A 24541-nucleotide genomic window follows, 5' to 3' on the forward strand; every position below is an offset into this window, starting at 1 on the left:
CTCCCCCCACCTCCCACTTCGTGGGCCCCAGCAGGGTGGGGCTGGGGGAGCCAGGCTAGCAGCCCTCCCTTCGAGACCTCGAGTTATTCCCCTGGTTGCCGCTGGCGGGAGCGGGGGCGCTCTCAGGCCCGGCCACTTACTGTGGCCAGCCTTCTCCCGTGGACACGGTGAAGAGGGTGAGCAGGGCCCACAGCACGTTGTCATAGTGGAACTCGTACTTCTTCCACTCGCGATCGCGGGCTTTCACCTCGTTTTTCTCGTACAGGAGGTACTTGCCGCTGTCACAGACAGGGGGCGCTGTTAGCCGTGCGCCCCCGGGGGGCCGAGCCGAGGTGGGCGCAGGTGGAGGAGGGAGCGCTGCCTTCCACAGCCCTGTGCACCCTCCACTTGGGGGCCTGGGACGGAGCTGACTTCGAGTGCAACATTCAGAATTCTGGCTTGAGGATTTATGGGCTTAAGGGTGAGGGGCTCAGGTCTGTTGATTTATTTATTTTATTTGAAAGGCAAGAATTAGAGACAGAGAGAGGTCTTCCACACAATGGTTCACTCCCCAAATGGCCACAATGGTCAGAGCTGGGCTGATCTGAACCCAGGAGCCAGGAGCTTCTTCTGGGTCTCCCATGCGGGTGCAGGGGCCCAAGCACTTGGGCCATCTTCTACTGCTTTCCCAGGCCACAGCAGAGAGCTGGATCAGAAGTGGAGCAGCCAGGACTTGAAACGGCGCCCATATGGGATGCCAGCACTGCAGGTGGAGGCTTAACCCATTATGCCACAGTGCCGGCCCTGATTGTTACTTTTTTAATAAAATTATTTTTGAAAGGCAGAGTGACAGAGAGGCAGAGACAGGCAGATACACAGACAGATAGTTGATGGGGAGAGATGTTCCAACTCTGGTTCACTCTCCCAATGCCCACAGCAACCAGGGCTGGGCCAGGCTGAAGTCAGGAGCTTGGACCTCCATCTGGGTCTCCTGCATGGGTGGCAGAGGCCCACAGACTTGGGTCATTATCTGTTGCCTTCCCAGGTGCGCTAGAAGGAAGCTGGATTAGAAGCAGGGCAGCCAGGGCTCGAGTCAGCACCTGCTTAAGGGATGTTGGCATTGCGTCTTAACCTCCTGGGCCACAACACCAGTTCGGACAAGGATCGAGAGCTAGCCTCAGACTCCCATCCGAACGTCTAGGCTGACTTCTCATGCTAACAGCCGGCAGCCATTCTCTGCACCGTGTTTCTCCACCCTAGCAACAACTACAGACTTGACACATATTCTGTGCAGGTGTAACTGCAGAACCAGCTCAAAATGGTCCAGCTCCATCAACACTGGGGAAAGCTACACATTCGGGGAGTGGGGGGTGGAGCTGGAAATGGTTTCTGTCTGCTTTAGAAAGTCCCTCTCAGATTAAGCCAGTACCACCATCAACTGGATGCAAGTTCCTGGGGACAAGTTTTTTTTTTTTTTTTTTTTTTTTTTGACAGGCAGAGTGGACAGTGAGCTGGGGACAAGTTTAATTATAGGCAAAGCTCCTAATACAGGTAATTGGCCTCTTGACAGCAAATGTAGTCTGGGCAGGAATGGAGGAACATGTCTTCACTAATAGTTATCCCTCCACCCCTGCCAGAAGACTCAAAGAGACCAAAGCATGACCAGAACCTTCTAGAACCTTCTGGAACTTTCCAGAGCATCCTGGAACTTTCCAGAGCATTCTGGACTCTCCCAGAAGCCTGGAGTCCATTGACCAGGCTCTGGTGCTAAAGTCCTCCAATCAGAACTTGCCTCAGGAGAGTTTTCCCACACTGGCTGGTCCTTCCCAACCCACAAAACCTGCCTGGAACCTCGGACTGGAGACATAGGTCTGAGCTTTGCTTCCTGTCTCCTTGCCGGTTGGCCTTGCAGTAAACCCCTTCTTTTTCCATAGGCCAGTGCCACAGTTCTCCATTCTGTGAGCATCAGGGAAGGGGCCCCTCCAGCACAATTGCCATACAGACTCAACCAACTGCCGATCGAAAATACCCGGAAAAAAAGCTGTGGCGGCCGGCACCGTGGCTCAACAGGCTAATCCTCCGCCTTGCGGCGCTGGCACACCGGGTTCTAGTCCCGGTCGGGGCACCGATCCTGTCCCGGTTGCCCCTCTTCCAGGCCAGCTCTCTGCTGTGGCTAGGGAGTGCAGTGGAGGATGGCCCAAGTCCTTGGGCCCTGCACCCCATGGGAGACCAGGAGAAGCACCTGGCTCCTGCCATCGGAACAGCGCGGTGCGCCGGCCGCAACGCGCTACCGCGGCGGCCATTGGAGGGTGAACCAACGGCAAAAGGAAGACCTTTCTCTCTGTCTCTCTCTCTCTCACTGTCCACTCTGCCTGTCAAAAATAAATAAAAAAAAAAAAAAAAAAAGAAAAAAAAAAAAAAGCTGTGTCCGTACTGTCTTTCTTGTGGTTATTTATGCTGCAAACCACACAAGGCTGATGAATATTTACATAGAATTTCCATGGCGTTCATTGGTGTAAGGCATCTAGACGGTGCAAAGTTTATTGGGGGGGAGGGGGCATGGTGGAGTACTGGGTAGAGCGCCACCTGCTGGCATCCCATATGGATGCCTCTCTGTTAACTTTGAAATAAACAAATAAATCTTTAAAAAATAGTTTGTTGTTGTTGTTGTTCTAGTACTAGTGGTTGAACTCTGTAATTAACACACAATTATTCTTAGGTGTTTAAATTTTAACTGAAAAGTGATCCCTGTTAAATATAAGAGTGGAAAAAGAGAGGGAGGAGATGTACAATTTGGGACATGCTCAATCGGACTTGCCCCAAATAGTGGAGTTAGAAACGTGCCAGGGGACTCCAATACAATCCCATCAAGGTGGCATGTACCAATGCCATCTCACTAGTCCAAGTGATCAATTTCAGTTCACAATTGATGGCTCTGATAGGTCTAAGAGTCAAAGGGATCACACAAACAAGACTAGTGTCTGCTAATACTAACTGATAGAATCAAAAAGGGAGAGAAGGATCCAACATGGGAAGCGGGATACACAGCAGACTCATAGAATGGCAGACGTCCTAAATAGCACTCTGGCCTCAGAATCAGCCCTTAAGGCATTCGGATCTGGCTGAAGAGCCCATGAGAGTATTTTAGGCATGGAAAGCCAAGATACCATGGAAAAGAAAAGAAAGAAGAAGACCTAAATGAAAGATCTCTGCGAGTGAGATCCCAGTGGAAAGAACGGGGCCATCAAAGAAGGAGGTACCTTTCTCCGAAGGGAGGAGAGAACTTCCACTTTGACTATGACCCTATCGGAATAAGATCAAAGTCAGTGAATTCTAAAGGCTTCCATAGCCCTGGCAACTCATGACTAAAGCCTAGGGAGATTACTGATGCCACGAACAGGAGTGTCAAATTGTTAAGTCAGCAACAGGAGTCACTGTGTACTTGCATCTCATGTGGGATCTGTCCTTAATGTGTTGTCTAATGTGCAGTGATGCTATAACTAGTACTGAAACACTATTTTTACACTTTGTGTTTCTGTGTGGGTACAAACTGATGAGATCTTTACTAATTATATACTGAATCGATCTTCTGTATATAAAGATAATTGGAAATGAAAAAAAAAACACCTGGTGTTAAATTGGAAATGGCATAGAAAATTAATAAATTTTTTAAAAAAATTATGTAGGATCTCTGTCTTTAATGTGCTGTACACTGTTATTTAATGCTATAGCTAGTACTCCAACAGTATGTTTTCACTTTGCGTTGCTATATGGGGGCAAACTGTTGAAATCTTTACTTAATATATACTAAACTGATCTTCTGTATATAAAGAGAATTGAAAATGAAACTTGATGTGAATGGAAGGGGAGAGGGAGCGGGAAAGGGGAGGGTTGCGGGTGGGAGGGAAGTTATGGGAGGGGGGAAGCCATTGTAATCCATAAGCTGTACTTTGGAAATTTATAATCATTAAATAAAAGTTTAATAAGTGAAAAAAAAATAGTTAAAGAAATAAAGTTTATGGGAGAACATGCCTAGCTCTCTATGCAAATACTATGGTATTTTAAAAATATTTATTTCTTTGAAAGGCAGAGAGAGAGAGAGAGAGAAGTCTTCCATCTGCTGGGTCACTCCCCAAATGTCTACAACAGCCAGGGCTGGGCCAGGCTGAAGCCAGGAGCCGGGAGCTGCATCCGGGTCTCCCACGTGGGTGGCAGGGGCCCAAGCATCTTCCACTGCTTTCCTAGGTGCAGGGAGCTGGGTTGGAAGTGGAGCAGCCGGGACTTGAACGGGCGCTCATATGGGACACTGGCATCGCAGGTGGCGACTTAACCTGCTGTGCCACAGTGCCGGCCCCCCTTCTTCTGCATCTTGACCCCATCAGAAGGTTTGAAATGCCAGATTGTGGCCGTGGACGACTGTCCCCGGCCGGACAGAAAGTTGGCGACATAAAAGGGAAGCCAGCCTAGTTTACGGCGCCCCCTGCAGGAAGCGAGGGGCAGCAGCCGCCACTTCCACAGTGGCTTTTTTTTATTTTTTTTGACAGGCAGAGTGGACAGTGAGAGAGAGAGAGAGACAGAGAGAAAGATCTTCCTTTGCCGTTGGTTCACCCTCCAATGGCTGCTGCAGCCGGCGCACCGCGCTGATCCGAAGCCAGGAGCTTCTCCTGGTCTCCCATGGGGTGCAGGGCCCAAGGACTTGGGCCATCCTCCACTGCACTCCCTGGCCACAGCAGAGAGCTGGCCTGGAAGAGGGGCAACCGGGACAGGATCCGGCGCCCTGACCGGGACTAGAACCCGGTGTGCCGGCGCCGCAGGCGGAGGATTAGCCTGTTGAGCCACAGCGCCAGCTCACAGTGGTTTTCGCTTCTATTCCAAGTCCAAGATGCTCACGTGGGACACCCCAACCCTTGGGCCTCCCAGCAGCTCCCCTCCCCCAACCCGGCCACCCCGGACGCTGGGCACGGAGAACACCCACCGACAATCTTTCTCAAATTCCTTGGACTCATCGGTGCAGTGAAAAAACTTGCCCTTGAACAATTGTACAGCCACCACGGCAAAGATGAACATGAACAGCATGTACACAATGAGGATGTTGAAGACGTTTTTGAGTGAGTTCACCACGCAGTCGAACACGGCCTGTGGGGGGGGGGGGGGGGGAGAGGGAGAGAGAGAGGCTGGGAGCCAGGAGCTCCATCCTAGTCTCCCACATGGGAGGCAGCAGAGCCCTCACTTCACCGCCACCTGCTGGGAACTTGTAGTAATGGGCACGCCCACGCAAGCAGCCCAGTCAACGGGGCCAGTGCCTCCTCCCGGGACAGCACAGGGCCACCCGGTCCGCCCCCTCCCCACCGGCCTCTCACCTTGAGCTTTGGCAACCGCTTGATGGTTTTGAGAGGTCGTAGCACCCGGAGCACTCGGAGGGATTTGATCGTGTTTATATCCTTCCCTTTGCTATTGCCGCTGTTGGGGGGAGGGAGGGGAGGCATGTTAGGGTGGGAAGAAGGGGACAGAAATGGTGGGCGGGGGGTGGTGGTGGTGGTGGTCATAGGCCCACAGCTCCACGGAAGCCCACCCTCCCAGGCATAGGAGGCTGGTGTGAGCCTGGCCCAGTCCTGCCTGTCCTGGGGGAAGAGTGGTCACAGTACACCCCGCTGGGCTTGGGCTCCGGAGCTGGTGAGCAGGTGTGTGTGTGTGTGTGTGTGTGTGTGTGAACACACATTCCTGGCTTCACTGGGCATTGAGGGTCCTGTGTTTCATCTGGCCAGCCCACAGCAGGTGCACGGGACAGCCCCTGTTCACACCCTGGGTGCAGGAAGCCAGCCGCTGCTTCCAGAATCCCATTTCTGCTTGGCTATCTTAAAAACAAAGCCCGCGTCTGCAGTTTGTGTGCTTTTTAAAGGTGGTTGTGGGGCGGTGTGTGTGTGTGTGTGTGTGTGTCTTGGAAACCGTTTCCCACGGTCTGAGAGCCCACAAGAGCTTTGTTCCGGGGTCTCTGGGACATGAGCACCCAGCACACCCCAGGTGCTGTCGGACCTCGGCTCAGACCCTCTCCACCCACCCCCACCTCGGCCTGGGCTGGGGCCCTCGCAGGCTTGTGGGTGATGGAACCGCCACCCATGCCCTCCACACCCACAGTCGTGTTCAGCTGCCTGTCTCAGCCCCCACCACCCCACTTCCCATCTCTCGCTCTTTCCACCGTGTCACCTTGCCAATCCAGGACAGGTTCCCGGCATGGCGCTCAAGGCTGCCCTACACCCTATGACTTACCTCTGTACCCTGTGGTCCCCCCGCGACCTCCCCGCTCCCCTCCACCTATGGTCTCCCACCTCTGACTGTCATGCCCTTACTGCACAGTTCAAGTTCAAGTACTCCAAGTTCAAGTTCAAGGTCCCTTCCCTGCCAGCCCCCCCCCCCCAGACCAGCGGGCGCTTCTGGAATCATCTTAGTTTCTGTCTTATGTCAAATGTGAGACACTCGCTGGGGGCGTGTGTGTGCGTGTGTGTGTGTGGGGGTGAACCGTCTCTGAGACACTCATGGCCAGGACAGAAACACAGAAATATACGGAGAACACAGCAGCTGTGGCCTCTCGGACTTCCTGCTTCTGTCAGAGAGAAAGCCCCTTGGACGTCAGCACGGGGAACCCATTTGTCACGCTCACACGTCTCCGCCCACCCACTCTTCACGGACCAGCCCAGTGACTCTGTCCCTGCTGGACTCACGGCCGCTCGTCTGGGGTCGTGGGACACAAAAGATGCTTCACAGAGTTCGTGGAACCAGGAATTGAAAAGAGAACGTTTGATTTTGGAGCAAAAAAAAAAAAAAACCTTGAAATCCATGCCAAGGTTTTCCCTATACTTCACATTTTTCATGAATGTTCTGGAAACCCCTTGAAGGCATGCATGGATTTTAAGCTTATTTATTTATTTTAGTTTTTGCACCAAAAGAAACCTGATTCTTTCAATCCTGTTTCCTACGAACTGTTGGAAACACCGTGGTAGGACTGGTATAAGATGTTCCTCTTTGAGAAATGGGTTGGGGGTGCGGGTGGGGGTGGGGTACAGGGAGCGTCCCGCACGCAGACAGCCGGGCTGTGTGGTGTGTCGCCCAGGATAGAATCCTGAGGGCACGCGCGGTGGACTCTCCCAGGTCCTGGCTGCCTCCTCTCTCTGGGGAGCTGGAGCTGTTTGGCTGTCTTGTTAACCACCCCCTGCGGCTCGTGTGGGTCCTGGTGTGTGTCTGTGTGGTGGGGTGGGGGTGGCGGCTGCGGCCTCCCGAGGACCCCCTCCCCACTCCCCGCCGCCCCCAGTGGAGTGCATCTGTGTGTTCCCGGCCAACAAGACGCTGGTAGCAAGGACACAAGGCCGTGGACGCGGCTCCAGCACCAACGAGGCTGCACCAGGCACACAGAACAAGAGACGGAATATGAGAGAGAGAGAGAGAGAGAGAGAGAGAGAGAGGAAGAGAGAGAGAGACTTTACCGTGTACTGCTCCTGATGACGTGGCGTCGGAGAGAGAGACAGGTGGTAAGCACCCTCAGAACACAGAACAGGTACAAACACACACGTCCTGCTGACCCCCCCTGCCCCGCAGGGCGCCTGCGGGGCCAGCCTCGGGCTCCTGGCTTGGACGCACGCACGCAAGTCCATGCTTCCATGTGGAAGGCGCTGGGCGCTGCCTAACGACACCCAAGGAAGCCACATTTCTAAGAAGCCAGGGAGACCGGGAGCTGTCCATTCCCCAAAGGTCAAGTTCAAGGCTGAAAGTCACGGCCAGGAGCTCGGCGGCAGCGGCGGGGGTGGGGGGAACCCCACCCCACCCCCATGCTCTCCGGAGGGAGGGGACCTGGGTTTGAATCCTGCCCCTGTGACATGGGGTGCCAGATCCAGGGGGGGCCACGCCTTGCCTTGGGGGCGGGGAGACCCCAGCCTGGGGAGGCCCCTGCTGTCGTTGGGGGTCTGGGGGAGCACTCGGAGCATTTTGCACGTTCAGAGAGAGCTGCTAGCCACCGAATACAGGCCCCGGGGCACCTTCTGTCCAACACCCCATTTTTTTTCCGAAGCTGGAATTTTTTTTTTTTTTAAGTACAGACCGGTTTCACTGCCTGAGGGTGTTTGGAAACTGCTGCATTTTTCCTTCAAGGTCAGTGGTTGGCCCAGGGCAGGGCACCTGTCTCCGGGAACCCAACCGGAGCTGTGGGGGAGGGGTGCGACCTGTGGATTCTCCTTTGCCAGTGACAAAGGGAGGCGGACTTTCAGGGAGCCTGACTGTTGGCCGAGCTGCAGCCCGCAGGGGTCCAGAAACTTCGTGGAAATGAGTATTACGCAAAGAAACAATTATGCGTGGATTTCAGAAAGATTTTTTTCTTTTGCACCAGACTTTAAAAAAACTATTTTTTTGAGCATGTATTCAAGAGTTGGGGGGAGAGACAGAGCGAGCTACTGTCTGCACCCCACAAGCCAGCAACAGCCAGGGCTGAGCCCGGGAGCTGCCCGGGGGTCGCCATCCGGGCCTCTCAAGTGGGTTGGCAGGGGCCTGCGCACTTGTGCCCTCTCCTAGGATCTGCCCCAGCAGGAAGCCGGAGTCAGGACTCAGCCCAGGCGCCCAAGGGACAGGGACGGAGACTTCCCCAAGGCCAAAGAGCCTGGCCTTGAGAGCGTGGCCGACTGAGAGATCTCAGACCTAGAGAAGCTGAGCACTCTAATAGTTACGGGGCAGGCTGCTTTGTGCACGGCGTTGGGGGGAGAGCTCCCTCTTTTGGCTTCTTGGAAATGTGGCTCCTGGGGTTGCAGGAGCGGCTTGTTCCAGGCGTTGGCCGGTAGTCTTGTACCGGATGGACTCTTGGCAGTGAGGGCAGGGGGCATGATCTTCCAGCTGCCCCGACACCTGGCGCATAGGCTGTGATCATGGCTGACGGCTCATGGAATGGCAGCGTTCAGGATGGGCCAGCGACACGGTGGGCGGATGGGGCAGGACGCACACACACGCACAGACACACACACACGGACACTTGGGTGAGGGTGAGGTGTAGAAGGGCCGGGAACCTTTAGGACATCCCTGGTGGGGGCGGGAAGACCGAGGGGAGCCTTTTCCATATTGGAGACCAAGTCACAATCGCGGTCCTGGGGGTGGGGCATCTGCGTCTCGATGCACCCCGCACTCCCCCCTCCCCAAAAAAAAGGCCAGCCCTGCAAGTTTCCTTTTAACAAGGAAGGCAACAGTCTTAAGCTTCCTTCCTGCCAAATGGGCACGGGGCGGGAGTGGTGGTCCTAGCTCGGCCGTGGGCAGCTCTCCTCCTCCTGACAGCTGACCCTCACCTGCGTGATTCATCTAGAACCAATAGAACCTTCTAGAATCTAGGATCCCTCGGGCCCTCACTTTTTTTTTTTTTTTTGCAAAACGGACAAGACTTGTAGCACCAACCAGTGCTCCCCCTGGTGGTGGCTGTGAAGATGACAGTGTGCTCTTAATTCTGTTGCATGGGGAACCAGCCAGGGTAGGGAGGCTTTTTATGCCCCCTCCCCAAAACAGCGAGATTGATGGGACGGTCGCTGTCGGGAGTGGGGGCGGTTCTCCGACTTGTCTCTGGGGAGACGGGCACAGGGCAGGCAGAGCAACCTCGGAGCTCAGAAAGACGCAGAGGGGCCCTCTGTGAGCCACACACCCTCAGAGTGCCCCTGGCTCCCTCTCTCTGAGAACAAGGAAAGAGAAGCAGGAGGGGGGGGGTGAGCCTTCTAGAAAGAAGCCAAGAGACCTCTAGCCAGGGGGCAGGCCTCTGGAGCTGCTCTTGGGGGCACGGTTCCACATTGAGGGCTCCTTCTCTGGCTGTCTGCAAGCGTGGCCCTGGGGGGTGTGCAGGAGTGGCTTGATCAAGACGCCTGGACCGTGGTGCTGAGCTGGGGGGTGGTGCTGAGCTTGGCTGAGAGGTGGGGAGGGCGTGGTGGGCCGGGGGCCATGGGGTCTCCTCTTTTATGTGTTTCCATATCATATATAGGTGCCCCTCTCCCGTAAAACCTGTGAGAGTCCCCCAGCATGTGACAAAGACACCACTGGCAGAATCAGTCCACTCGGTCCCCTCAAATCCTGTGCACCTGCAGAGGCTCACAGGGTGGCCTCGGATGCCTGGCCTCAACCTTTCCTGGACAAAACATCACCCACAGTAGGGCTGTATTCAGGAGGGCACAGGGTGGCCCAACTGTCCCCAGGAACAGCTTATCAACTGGAGCCCGCGAGCAGATTTCTGAGTGGCGCGGGCTGATGCTGAACGCCCCCTGGGACCCTCTGTGTGGTCAGGAGCCTTGCAACGGCGATGGAGCTGGGACATCGCACAGATCAAGCAAGCCTGCGGTGCCCCCTGCTGGACACAAGTGGAGTGCACACAGCTACTGCTGCATGCCTGGGTGCCCGATCGTGTTCCTGGCTTAAGTTTCCTAGGCTACATTTATTTTTTTTTAAATCAGTATTTCAGAGTGGACTCCTACTTCGAAGCTTGTTACAAAACTGTAGGGTGGCAGCCTCACCCATCTCTTTTTTTAATTTAGGACTTCTTTAACGGGAGAGGGGGGCTACACCTTACAGCCTGCAGGGGTGGGGGTGAGGGGAAGGAGGGGGTCTGGGCAGGCAGGCACTGTTCTCAGAACCGGGGTTGTATCCACAAAGAGCTCAGATTCCAATAAATAAATAAATAAACCAAAACCCAAAGCAACAATTAAAGAAATTCAACTCCCTGCACAGATGCTTGGGTAACGCAAGGATCGTTCTGTTTCTTGGTCTTTACTGTTAAAATGAAATTTCTGTCTTTGCTTATTGTGGTTGGGTTTGCTTCAAGGGGCGGCTCATGGTGACGCCAGAGAACCTAACCTGCCTGTCAACATGGCACCTAATGGCAAAAGCCCAACGATGGCTTTGGATCAGCGCGGTGCGCCGGCCGCAGCGGCCATTGGAGGGTGAACCAACGGCAAAAAGGAAGACCTTTCTCTCTGTCTCTCTCTCTCACTGTCCACTCTGCCTGTCAAAAAAAAAAAAGCGCAAGGATGGGAAGGTTTGTTCCTGGGTTCCTGGGACGGGCACCCCCACCCCCATCTCCTAGTGGCATGGAGGATGTGGGCAGGACCGCAGGGTGGGGGCCCTCCTCAGGGCTGATATTTGTTGGGATGGATACGTGGCACGTGCTTGGGGGAATGGGACCCAGGGCCTCAGCAACCCCCCTGCCCTGGCCCCTGAGCAGCCTTGGAAAACTGGTAGCTGCTGCCGCCCCGGAGGTGTGGGAGAGCAGGGAGGGGCTCACTGAGCCTTTGTGGGCTCAGTCTGGGCACCAAGGGGACCAGAGGAGGCTCCCATCACCCAGAGATAACAGCCAAGGCTGGTGGGGGGAGGGAGAGGAGGAGAGAAGAAGGGAGAGGAGGGAGAGAGAGGGAGGGAGAGGGAGGGAGAGGGAGAGGAAAAGAGAGGGAGAGAGAGAGAGGGAGAGGGAGAGGGAGAGGGAGAGGGAGAGAGAGAGGGAGAGGGAGAGAGAGAGAGAGAATTTTCTAACCCCTGGTCTCCTGCACTGTCCCAGTGAATATGACAACAGGTGCACTTTCCTTAAATCATAAATAGGCTTCAGAAGCAGAGATCTGTGGGGGCTGACGCTATGGTGTAGCAGGTAAAGCCCCTGCCTGCAGCGCCTGATTCCCATATGGGCACCGGTTCAAGTCCTGGCTGCTCCACTTCTGATCCAGCTCTCTGCTATGACCTGGGAAAGCAGTGGAAGATGACCCAAGTCCTTGGGTCCCTGCCACCCACATGGGAGACCTGGAAGAAGCTCCTGGCTCCTGGCTTCAGATCGGTACAGCTCTGGCTGTTGCAGCCAATTCATGAGTGAACCAGCAGATGGAAGATCGATCTCTCTCTCTCTCTCTCTCTCTCTGTAATTTTGCCTCTCAAATAAATAAATCTTAAGAAAAAATAGCAGTCAATATTAAAAAAAACAGTGCTAATAGGGAAAAAAATTCTCTCCTGTCTTTATTTTACATTTCTCTGAATTCCAATGAGTTTGACCATTTTTTTTAATAGCTACCAGCATTCTGTAAAATTTGTTTACATCCTCTGTCCATTTTATCCACTGGGGATTTCTTATTGATTTGTGACTGCTTTTTATATATTAAGGACACTAACTCTTTATCTTCTTGTGGCAATCTTGCTCCTCAATTTGCTATGTGTTGTATTTCTTTTCACCAAGCACATTTTAATAAGTCCAAATCTTCTGATGCTTTAAAAAAGAACAATCTCTTCTATCATTCTTATAGTGAAATGAATAATTTCAGAAGAGGGAGAGAGGTGGGGAAGGGGAGGAGAAGGAGAAAGTGAGGAGCAGACAGGGTAGGAGGGAGGGAGAGGGGGAGTTCAGTCTCCTCACCCTCATGGTGCCTCTCGCCCAGCTCTGAGGCGTCCAGAAACTTCTGGATTTCTCATCCCTCTAACACAACTTGACCTCAGTGCAAGATCCAAGAGTGGGCCAAGGAGATGACTCAAGGGCCCCTCCCCCTTGAGGACTGCACTGCTCACTATGAGGGCCCTGCAGGTAAGTGGTTATTCAGTTGTTGGCTGCCATCTTGGAATGGCCACCAAGAACTCAGGCGCCATCTTGGAATGGTTACCCAGCCCCTTGGGCACTATGTTAAATTTGCTCTCTAGATCCTGGGTGCCATTTCGCAATGGCTGCCAAAGACACAGGTACCCTTTGGAATGGCTGCTCCACCCTTGGATGCCATTTTGCAATGGCTACTTAGCTCTTGGACGCCATCTTGGAATGGCTGCTCCACCCTTGGGTGCCATCTTGGAATGGCCACCTCCACCTTGGGCACCATCTTGGGGCTGCAGGGTGACACACAGCCTTCCAGAGGGCGGAGTCCCCAGGTCTACAACCACAGGGCCATGGGGGGCACAGAGGAGGCACAGGGGTCAGAATTTTCATGCACATTCATTTCCTGATTGTCTTTTCAGGGACTCCCCAAAGAGACAGCAGAAGGGAGATGAGATGTTGTGGCAAGCCTCAATCTACAGAAAGCAGCACACAGCAAGAGGGCGGTGATGGGGCCGGGGCCCGCTGCTGTGTAGGGGGCAGAAGACGGGGTCCCCGTCTCCTCCTTCCCTCTGTGGTGGGTGTCATGCAAACAGCAGGTCAAAGCTCTTCCCAGTGGCATGCGGAGATCCCCCCCCCACCTCCACACTCCCAGGACGCCTCCCTGGATCCAAAACATGGCCCCAGGCTGGGGGTAGGACGGGCCGAGCCAGAGACTTACGTGAAAGCAAAGGCCACCAGGGCCCCACTGACCACTATGAAGTCAAGAATGTTCCAGAGGTCCCGGAAGTAGGCACCTTGATGCAGGACAAGCCCTAAGTCGATCATCTGTGGGTGGGGAGGAGAGGTGGCTTAGACCTCTCACCCCCAAGCCCACACCCTTCTAGACTTGGCTGAACTGGGGGAGGGGCCAGGAGACAGGCGGCCCCTCCTCGCTCTGACTGGCAGGTTCTTGGGTTCCAACCTGTCCTCTCTTACCTCCTCTCATAGGCCTGGTTCCCACCCCACCTGACCATCCATCACCTGGTCCCAGGTTTGTGGCTGCTGCCCTTCCTGTTTCCTGCTTCACAGCTGTTTTCCCCCCAAAGCCACCAGAGGGCGCCAGTGAGCACCAGGGCCTGATCCCTCGTCTCCCTGGGCTTTTGCATGGCTCCAATCTCGCTTCCTCCCCACTGCCCTCACTTCTTCCCTCTTGCCTGCAGAGCGCCACTGGCACCAAGGTGGCAGTCCTGGAAATCCCCAGGGACCCTGGCACTCACCTTGATCACCATCTCAAAGGTGAAGACGCCGGTGAAAACGTAGTCAAAATATCGCAGCACCTGTGGGGGATACAAACAAGGGTGGCAGGGTGCAGGGGGTCGCTGGCTTGCTTCAGTCCAGGATCTACCGGCAGCCTACGGGGGTAAGGGCTCCCAACAACGTCCCCAGGAACAAATCTCCACTCAGAGGAGGAAACAGCAGTGCGCAAACACTGTTGAGCAGGATGTGGACTGCACAAAGACCACCCCCCACCCCATCTCATGGTGCAGATTCATGTTATGAGCGCCACTGTCCAGCAGAGGGCAGCATATCCTAACCAAATCCCTCTATCAGGTGGATCTGCGTTAGCAGTGGGAGGAAAGGCACCTTTTAAAAACTGGCCCCCAGGTCTTCCAGTCTGTGGGTTGAAGGAGCCCCCTACCCACCCTTGGGACATCGGAGCCTCCAGTGTCCTGTCCTGCTGGACCTCTGGGGCTGAAAGTCATTTCTTCATTGATTATCCTGTCCAATAGCCCCAGCTCTCACCACGAAGGGTCTTTCTCCCCCTCACACCCCCACTGCCTCACCCGCACCTGCACCCCCAGACCTGGGACCCTGGCTGCACGGTAAGGGTTGGCAATTACCAAGCACGGCCACCAGAGGGCGCTGCTGAACACGCGATTTGGGGTTTATTCCGTCTCAGCTCACAAACTTCGGCGAGGACACCTCCAAGGCCGTGCACCCCCCCCCTGCCTTCGCCCAGCGTCAGCTCCATTCTTCCTGTCCCCCTGGGTGTTGGGCAGGGCTGCACTGCATACTAACCTTTCCCCATCTCACAATACAGACTTGTGTGTCGTGATGCCCACTGTCCAGCAGAGGGCAGCAAAGCCTCACAAAGATTTGCTTACTTACCAAAGGCACAGTGCCTCTAAAGCAAATTAAAAAAAAAATTTTTTTAATGGTCCTTAATTCTTTTTTTTTTCTTTTTTTGACAGGCAGAGTGGACCATGAGAGAGAGAGACAGAGAGAAAGGTCTTCCTTTGCCGTTGGTTCACCCTCCAATGGCCGCCGTGGTTGGCGTACTGCGACCAGCGCACCGCATTGATCCAAAGCCAGGAGCCAGGTGCTTCTCCTGGTCTCCCATGGGGTGCAGGGCCCAAGCACTTGGGCCATCCTCCACTGCCCTCCCTGGCCACAGCAGAGAGCTGGCCTGGAAGAGGGGCAACCGGGACAGAATCCGGCGCCCTGACCGGGACTAGAACCCGGGGTGCCGGCACCGCTAGGCAGAGGATTAGCCTGTTGAGCCACAGCGCTGACCAAATGGTCCTTAATTCTAAGAGCTTGTCTTGATGTCTCTGGGTGGGCCCGGTGGGTAGCAGTGACCAAAGGCCCAGTGCTCCGGGAGGAAAGGACGTGTGTGATATCCCGCTAACCCCGGGGGTGTATCTAGTTCAGCACTGGGCACATAGTAGTTGTTCATTAAATAAAAGACCTACTGGAAGAGAGGAAGAAAAAAAAAAAGAAGGGTGGGCATCCCAGGCAGTCACTAACCAGGCCCTGGAGAGCTTCATAACCAATAAACTAGGCTCAATCGTGGCTGATTCCAGATCTTTCTGACGCCACCAGTCTAATCTGAAATGCTGGGGCCCATTCGCTCCACGCCAGGCAGAGCCGTGGGGGACATCTCGCGGGGCCCTAGCAGTGTAACTGCAGAGCAGGGAAGGGGGAGACTCTCAGAATCCAGTGATAAACCCGCTGTAAGTGGATGATGTTGTCGGCATCCCAACGGCCCCGGGCTAAAGGGCCAAGCCGACAGCACCAAGTGTGGACAAGGCCGCTTGTGGTGTGGTGGGCTAAGCCTCTGCCTGCAGTGCCGGCATCCCATACGGGTGCTGGTTCAAGTCCCAGCCGCTCCTTTTCTGATCTAGCTCCCTGCTAATGCACCCAGGAAAGCAGTAGAAGATGGCCCAAGTGCTTGGGGCCCCTGCACCTGCGTGGGAGACCTGGAAGAAGCTCCTGGCTCCTGGCTTCAGCCTGACCCAGCCCTGAGTGTTGTGGGCATTTGGGGAGTGAACCAGCAGAAGGAAGACCTCTCTCTCTCACTCTCTCTCTCCCCCCTAGCCCCGCCTTTCAACTAAATAAATCTTTTATTTTTATTTTTTATTTTTTTGACAGGCAGAGTGGACAGTAAGAAAGAGAGACAGAGAGAAAGGTCTTCCTTTTCCATTGGTTCACCCTCCAATGGCCACTGCGGCCGGCGGGCTGTGGCCGTTGCACCACACTGATCTGAAGCCAGGAGCCAGGTGCTTCTCCTGGTCTCCCATGGGGTGCAAGCACTTGGGCCATCCTCCACTGCACTCCAGGACCACAGCAGAGAGCTGGCCTGGAGAGGGGCAACCGGGACAGAATCCAGTGCCCCAACCGGGACTAGAACCCGGTGTTCCGACGCCGCAAGGCAGAGGATTAGCCTATTGAGCCGTGGGGCCAGCCTCAACTAAATAAATCTTACAAGAGCAGAAGAGGGACTTGTGTCGCCCCAGGGTGCACACGCGTCCCCTTGGTTTAATCTCAGAAGCCGGCAGCCATCGACTCAGCAGGTGCAGGTGGGGAATGGGGCAGGCGGAGGAAGGCAGGGCTGTGCTCCCACCCTTGGCCGGCTGATATTGGGGGTTGGGTCATGGCTGCGAGGATGTGCCCCTACCCACCCCCGCCTCCCCGTGTGACCCCCAATGTCCTTGTGGAAGGGAGGGGGGCTTGCTGACCCCCATCTCTGGGGCACCGTCTGCCTAGATCTGACTCCAGGAGGCTGCAGAGCCCTGGCCCTGGCCTCCCTGGCACTTGCTGCCTCCGGGGGCCGGGTTTTAATTCCTTGTGCCCGTCTGGCCTCTCATCATGGGGTCTGGCCTGAGGAGGAGGCAGAGAAGGAGCATGGGGGGTGGGCTTGAGTGGTGTCCCGAGCTACTTTCTCCAGGACAGCGGTGGAGAGAGAGCCACCCGTCAGCCCCCGCCTCCGCTGCCCCACGGCCGGCCGGGGACCAGGTATACAGGGGGCACTCCATCATTGCATTGGAAGCCAAGGGCTCTCTGGGACGTGTGGAGTCAGAATTCTGCAGCGTGACCCCTCGAAACTCGGCCAACGGGAGAGAGAGCCGGGGTGCGGGGGTCTGCGGGCGGACCCCGCGCCTTAACAAAGCGAAAACTGCAGGCACAAGCGCCCCAAACGCCCACGCGGAGGGCGACACCTGGGTGGCCAGGGCCCACTTCCGAGCGACCCGGCCCTGGGCTCCGATGCGTGCATGCGGAGCAGGTGCAGGGCCGGGAACGCCCAACCTGGCTTCCCAATCTGGCTCGCCTAGCGCTCCCCCCCCCCCCACCGGCAGCGGGGACCCTAACACTGCCTCCTCTTCCCCCTGCCCCGCCACGCCCCCGCCACGCCCGTTCCAGGTGGAGGAGCGCCAGCCCCGCCCCCGCCACGCCCCCGAGGCGCAGAGCCGGCAGCTCCCCCAGGCACTCACGTTGTTGCGCGGCGCGTTGGGCTGCACCGGGTCCTCGGCGGCCAGGGCGATGCTGCTCATGGCGATGACCATGAGGATGCACATCTCGAAGTAGCGCAGGTTCAGGATGTAATGGCACAGGCGGCGAAGGCTGTGGGGACACGGGCGGTGGGCAGGGGCCTCTCGGACCGCGGGTCTCCGGTGGTCCCTTGCCACTCGCTATTAACGCCCGCCCCTTCGGCCGGGGCTGGGGGTCCGGAGCCCCAGAGAGGTGGGCAGGAGACCCTCGCATTGACAGAGTCTTGATTCTCTGGCTGGATTGAAAACATATTTGTTCTAGGGCTCTGGTCCTGGCTGCTCCACGTCTGACCCACGCCCTGCTACTGTGTCTGGGAAAGCAGCGGAAGGTGGCCCAGTTCCTGCACCCCTGCACCCGCGTGGGAGACCCGGACGGAGCTCCTGGCTCCTGGCTTCAGCCTGGCCCCAGCTCTGGCCACTGCGGCCATCTGGGGAGTGACCCAGCCGCTGCAAGATCTCTCTCTCTCTCTCTCTCTCTCCATCTCTTTCAAATAAATACATAAATAGATCCTTTAAAAAAGGTCGGTAAGCATGGCACTGACCCCATACAACTATTATAATAATTTAAAAAATTACAAAACACTCAGAACTGTAAAGGAACAACTCACTGCTAGAATAAAACTAAGTAAAGAAACGTTTGCAGGATGAAGCCGTTTACAGAGGGAGAGCTCCCTCCCAGTGCAGTCGCAGGCATGTCAAGGGTTCGAGTTTTCTAAGAACAGCCCTTGGAAAAAACACAGTCCTAAAATAACCTCTAAGTCACCATGATGCACCCGTGATAAATTCCTCCCCGAGACAAGAAAGGCCGTGCAGCTCAGAGACAGTCAGCTCGGAAGCCAACCCTTGTCATGCAGAGGTAGGGTCCAGGTCTGCCATGGATGGTTGTGGGGGTTGTGCACTGCACAAGGCAGTATCCCACACAGGCGATGGAGTGCAGACAGGGATATTTAAGACGGGGATGTTCGAGGTGGCGGCAGGAAGGGGTCTTTTTTCACCCACATCAGTACATTGTGACAGATTTCCCTCTGACAGGACTCGAGGGCGGGGCATCCATTTCAGTGGGCCCAAGTTCTGGGGCTGCCTGAGCTCCCTGTGGGTTGTACTCACGGGTTGGTGGTGGACAGGATAAACATGGAACTGTAGGGAGGCATGGGCTTGGGGCCGTCTTCCCCAGGGTCCTCGTCCACCTCCTCCTTCTTCTCCTCTTCCTTCTTTGGTGGTGGGTCCGGGTTGGCATTTTTGTTCACTGTTGGGACAAAAAAGAAAAAAAGAAAAGAAAAGAAAAAGCCCACCCAGGGCTGTGTGCTTGAGGGTCCATTTCACAGATAAGAAAATGGAGGCACACAGAGGGAAAGCCAGGTGCCCCGGCTCATACAGCCGGGGAGCGGCAGAGCCCAGGGCCGTGGGAATCCACATCGGTACTGAACTTGTCTGTGCACCTACCCAAGGTCTGTACCCATTTCCCAGGAGCGAAAGCCAAGGCCCAGAGCGGGAGGAAGTGCCGAGGGCTCACCTTGGACCACGGTGTGGTTGAGGGGCGGTGGGCAGGCTGGTGGGATCTCCACCGTGGTGTGGTCAGGTTTCCTGGCAGTCTTGGCTGAGTTGGTTTGGGCGGTGCTGGGGTTGGTGACGATAAGGCTGTTCTCGGGGGTCTTGGGGGGGCCGGGGTTGGACGGGTTCCCCGGGTTGTTGGGTGTGCGGCGGCTGGCGGTGCTGTTCTGGGGGTTGGCGGCCGTGGCTGGCGTGGGGCCGGCGGGGTCGGTGCTGCTCCCCATCTTGGCTGGGCTCTGGGGCAGGCCGGCATGGCTGAGGCTCTCGTGGGGACTGACCGGCTCGGCGGTGGCTAGCCGGCTGTTCTTCAGGTTGTCCATGTCCTCAGCCAGCGGGGGCTCCTGGCGGCTCAGATCCTGCTGGATCGGCCGGGTGGTGGAGAGGTTGGGGCCGGACACGGGGACCCCGGAGCCCTGGGTGTCTCTGAGGAAGGAAAGGAGTGGGTGGGGACGGGGAGAGGGCAAGGACACAATTAGGACACTGGGGTCAGGCAGGCGAGGACCCCTGCCCAAGACCCGGCCATCCAACGTGTCTGCTTTGGACATGGAGAGGTCAAGGTAGAAAGTCAAGGTCAGAGCAGCAGCCATTGACTGCTCAGCTTTCTGAGACCATGCGGGGATCCCCAGGGCTGCTCAATGAACCCTCAAGGGAGTTGCGTTTCCCACTCTCCTGGTTCCAATCCGAGACCTCTCCGCGGCTAGGGGGCGCACCTCCTGGGGAAGCCAGGCCACTCCCTCAGCGAGAGGCAGGCAAGGACCGCGCAGAGGGTCCTGCCAATGCCGGCTTGGGGCCGCTGGGTCCTGCCCCGTATGCCCCCCAGGGAGCTCCCAGGGTCGGGGTGGGCTCAGGCACCCAGTGTTTTCAGGGGTGCCGCTGTGGGTGGGGAAGCCGCATGCGGGGGCCGGGTGAAGCCACCTCTTGCAAACACTGCCGGATCGGAGCGCTGACTCGAGTCCCAGCTGCTCCACTTCGGATCCAGCTCCCCGCTAACGCACCAGCAGGTGATGGCCCAAGTGCCTGGGCCCCTGCACCCGCGTGGGAGACCTGGATGGAGCTTCTGGCTCCTGCTTTGGGTCCTGGCCCAGTCCTGGTCATTGTGGGAGTAAACCAGGAGATGCCCCCTGCACTTCTCATAATGGTGCACTTATTGAGTGCTTACTGTATACCATGCTCACATAATCCCTGATCTGCTCATAGGAAGTGGCTAGTGTTGTTCTTTGCACTTAAAAAGAAAAAAAAAAACTTTTGAGAGGGAAAGGAAGAGAGGAAGAGAGAGAGAGAGAGAGAGAGAGATTCCATTTTCTGGTTCACTTCCCAAGTGCTTGCAATGGCCAGGATCAGGCTGGGGACTCAGCGGGAGTCTCACATGTGGGTGGCAGGGACCCAAGTCCTTGCGCCGCCAACGCTGCCTCCCTGGCTGTGAGTTAGCCGGGAGCTGGTATCGGCTCAAGCGCCGGCTCTTGGACGCAGTGTGTGGCCGTCATCGGCCCCCAGCAGTCTCACCTTTCCAGACTTGGGGACTGAAGACGGGCAGGGCCTTGTCCAAGGCCACTCTCAGCCAGCAGGTGGCCCAGCCAAGCGCTCGCCCCCTAATGGCCATCACCTGTCACTGCCTGAGCAATTTGAGATTTCCCAGAAGGCTTTGCTCACAGCTGCTGGCTGGCAGGTGCAGGGCGCCCCCCAATCCCCTTTCCTGGGACGAAGTCGCCGCCAGCCAGAGCCGGCCTCTGTCCCTTCAGCGACTGTCCCCGGGCTGGGACGGCTGCTGTCCCCATGTCACAGCTGTAGGAGGACAGGGGCCTGGAGAAACAGTGTCACCTTAGACAGGCACAATTGAGCAGAGGCCGACCCTGGGGCTGGTGCCGTGGCATGGTGGGTTGGGTCTCTGCCTGTGGGCATTGCTTCGTGTCCCGGCTGCTCCACGTCCAATCCAGCTCTCTGCTTGTGGCCTGGGAAGGTGGCAGAGGGTGGCCCGGGTGCTTGGGTCCTGCACCTGTGCACGTGGGACACCCGGAAGAAGCTCCTGACTCCTGGCTTCGGATCTGCACAGCTCCGGCCATTGCGGTCATTTGGGGCAGTGAACCAGCAGATGGAAGACCTCTCTCTGTCTCTCCTCTCTGTCTGTAACTCTGCCTCTCAAATTTAAAATAAAAATTCTTAAAAAAAAAAAAAAAAGAGGCCGACCCTGGCTATGCCTGCTCATTCAACCCTCGCAGGGGCTCCGCGCCGTCCTGGTTCCTGATGCCCCTGGGGACTCCACCCGTCTCCTGTAGCATCTATAAAAAGGCCAGCGCTCCCTGGAGGACACCCCCTCAGCGGCTGAACCTCCCCTCCCGCACCTTCCTCCTCATCTGATTTTTAATTTCAGCGAGCACAGGGCCACAGAGTCCTTAGCCAGCAGACAAGAGAGCCAGCTCATCTATTTTCAGACCCCAAGTAGGTAACTGGGGTGTGGTCCATTGGCTAGAAGGCAGGAGAAACCGAGGCACAGTGGAGGACCGGCTGTTTGGCCTCATGTGGTCTGGTTAACCTCTCGGAGCCTCGGCGCTCTGATCTTATTTAAAACTTTATTTTTCCTTTTTTGTTTTAAAAGGATTTACATTTTTGAAAAGTTGAGAGAGAGAGAGAGACAGAGACAGAGACACACACACAGATCTTCCGTCTGCTGGTTCACCCCCCAAATGCCCCTCAACAGCCAGGGCTGGACCAGGACATAGCCAGGAGCCAGAAGCTCCATCCAGGTCTCCCACATGCAGGTGCAGGGGCCCAAGCACTCGGACCATCACCTGCTGCTTTCCCAGGCTCATTAATATGGAGCTGGGTCAGCAGTGGAGCAGCAGCCAGGACTCGAACTGGTGCCCACATGGGAATGCTGGCCCTGGCATAAACCCATCCCACACAGCACCCCTATGCTGGCCAACCCCTCCAGCACCCTGGTGCCACAGACCACGGACACTCTGCTCCTGGGGTGTGCCCAAGAGGCCCCCAGTTACTTGGGGGTGATGATTCCGCCTGCCCCTGTTTCTTTCCCACTTCCTGTGCACCTGCTGTGAGAACCAGTAGTCTGAGGGTGCTTTATAGAATTGGTGGGGGCAATGGCATTGTGGGGCATTGGGTTAAGCCGTTGTTTTCCCCGCTGGCTTTTCCTATCAGCATCCCAGCTGCCCCACTTCCCATCCAGCTCCCTGCTACTGCGCCTGGGAGAGCAGCAGAGGATGGCCCAAGTGCTTGGGCTCCTGCCATCCACAGAGGAGACCCAGCTGCTGTGGCCATTTGAGGCGTGAACCAGCGGATGGAAGACCTCTGTTCTCTTTCTCCCTCTGTCATTCTGCCTCTCGAATAAATAAAATAAATCTAAAAAAAAAAAGTGGTGGGGGAAAAATGTGATTCCAGCTCTTTGCTAACTGCTCATCCTGGGAGGCAGCAGGGGACAGCTCAGGTACTTGGGTCCCTGCCACCCACGTGGGAGACCTGGGTGGAGCTCCTGGCTCCTGGCTTAGCTGTGCCCAGGAAAGGCCATTGTGGGCATCTGGGGAGTGAATCTCTCTGTTTCTCTAACTCTTTGCCTCTCACAAAGAAATTTTGTGAAACATGCAATTAATTTTAGGTTGGTGCAAAAAAAAAATTTTGAAATCTCACAGCTTTCCTCATAAGACACATTTCCCGTGAACTTGTCTGAGACGCCTCACATGTATGGCTTTCTGTTTTGTTTTTTTGTTTTTTGTTTTTTTTTTGCACCCAAGTAAACTTATCTTTTACAATCCTTGTCATTAACCATCTCATCCCCATAGCCGCCCCACGGGAGATAGGTATCAGCTGGCTCAGCCCATTTCACAGAGGTGGAAACTGAGGCCACATCACTGGTCCTGAGTCGCCCTACCGAGGACAGGGCTAAGCCGTGCTGTGGTCCTAAAAGCTTCGAGGTGCAGCATCACTCGGTGCAGAAAACGGGGTGTGTGAGTGTGTGATGATTTGAGGTACACGGAGTGGGTGTGTTGGGGAGGCTGGGGGTGGGTGCTGTGAGATTCAGTTTTTGTTCAGGGAGGAAGCACCCCGTGCTCGATGCCCTGTGGCTCCCCGGAAGCCCAGCGTCTCTCCCCTGGTCTTTCTGCGGAGTGCGTTGTCATGGCAACAGATGCAGGTGCAGTGAGGATAGCAACAGCCACGGTATTAAATCTGGGATGGAGCTGGTGTTGGCTGAGCCAGGACAGCCAGAAACCCTTACATCCACCAAATTTTTTTTTTTTAACATTTATTTATCTGAGAGCTCTTCAGAACCCTCCTGTCTGTTGCTTCACTCCCCAACTGCCCATGACAGCAAGGTCGGGGCGGGGGGCCAGAGACAGGAGTTGGGAACTCCATTTTGCTGGTAGAGATCTAAGCCCTTCAGCCAATGCCTGCTGCATTCCCGGGTGCACTGTGGCAGGAACACTGGGTCAGAACCTGAGGCTGGACTTGAACCCAGGATGCTCCAACACAGAATACTGGTGTCCCAAGCAGTGGCTGAACCCTCTGGGCCACAATGCCTATTCCTCTTGTGTGTTTCTAACATACAAGGGTACTTAAAAAAAATTTTTTTTTTTGACAGGCAGAGTGGACAGTGAGAAGGAGACAGAGAGAAAGGTCTTCCTTTTTGCCATTGGTTCACCCTCCAATGGCCACCGCGGTTGGCGTGCTGTGGCCGGCGCACCGCGCTGATCCAAAGGCAGGAGCCAGGTGCTTCTCCTGGTCTCCCATGGGGTGCAGGGCCCAAGCACTTGGGCAATCCTCCACTGCACTCCCTGGCCACAGCAGGGAGCTGGCCTGGAAGAGAGGCAACCGGGACAGGATCGGTGCCCCGACCGGGACTAGAACCCGGTGTGCCAGTGCCGCAAGGTGGAGGATTAGCCTATTGAGCCGCGGCGCTGGCCACTTCAAAAAATTTTTATGGAAAGATGGAATTAAAAGTTTATTTTGGTGCAAAAATATGCTATGGTTGGATGCGCTGTGGTGCAGTGGGTTAAACGGTTGCCTGTGACACCGGCATCCCATATGGGCACCAGTTCACATCTCAGCTGCTCCACTTCCGATCCAGCTCTCTGCTATGGCCTGGGAAAGCAGTAGAAGATGGCTCAAGTCCTTGGGTCCCTGCACCTGCGAGAGAGACCTGGAGGAGGCTCTTGGCTTCCCATCGGCCCAGCTGCGGCCATCTGGGGAGTGAACCAGCGATGGAAGACCTCTCTCTCTCTCTCTCTCTCTGTAACTGTGCCTTTCAAATAAATAAATCTTTTTTTTTTTTTTTTTGACAGGCAGAGTTAGACGGTGAGAGAGAGAAAGAGACAGAGAGAAAGGTCTTCCTTCCTTTGGTTCACCCCCCAAATGGCCGCTATGGCCGGTGCACTGCGCTGATCCAAAGTCAGGAGCCAGGTGCTTCTCCTGGTCTCCCATGCGGCTGCAGAGCCCAAGCACTTGGGCCATTCTCCACTGCCCTCCTGGGCCACAGCAGAGAGCTGGACTGGAAGAGGAGCAACTTGGTCAGAATCCGGCACTCTGTCCGGGACTAGAACCCGATGTGCCGGCGCCACAGGCAGAGGATTAGCCAAGTGAGCCATGGTGCCGGCCTAATAAATCTTAAAAAAAATAGTTTTGATGTTCCCAGAGA

The 24541-nt window shown here is 55.8% G+C and overlaps 1 protein-coding gene across 1 annotated transcript in view; it reads right to left on the reverse strand.

Annotated features, from left to right (window-relative positions):
- The window catches only part of CACNA1A (calcium voltage-gated channel subunit alpha1 A), a 137175-nt gene that overhangs the window by 35282 nt on the left and 77352 nt on the right, over positions 1 to 24541 (reverse strand). Inside the window, exons 19-26 of the mRNA XM_062179518.1 lie at positions 18863 to 19323; positions 18457 to 18595; positions 17293 to 17422; positions 13798 to 13857; positions 13260 to 13366; positions 5340 to 5439; positions 4955 to 5115; positions 141 to 278 (exon numbers count right to left, since the gene is read on the reverse strand). Of these exons, the coding sequence (XP_062035502.1) occupies positions 141 to 278; positions 4955 to 5115; positions 5340 to 5439; positions 13260 to 13366; positions 13798 to 13857; positions 17293 to 17422; positions 18457 to 18595; positions 18863 to 19323 (1296 nt within the window). The remainder of the gene's footprint in view (positions 1 to 140; positions 279 to 4954; positions 5116 to 5339; positions 5440 to 13259; positions 13367 to 13797; positions 13858 to 17292; positions 17423 to 18456; positions 18596 to 18862; positions 19324 to 24541) is intronic.

Source organism: Lepus europaeus, chromosome 20, assembly GCF_033115175.1.
Source record: "Lepus europaeus isolate LE1 chromosome 20, mLepTim1.pri, whole genome shotgun sequence".
Lineage (NCBI taxonomy): Eukaryota > Metazoa > Chordata > Mammalia > Lagomorpha > Leporidae > Lepus > Lepus europaeus.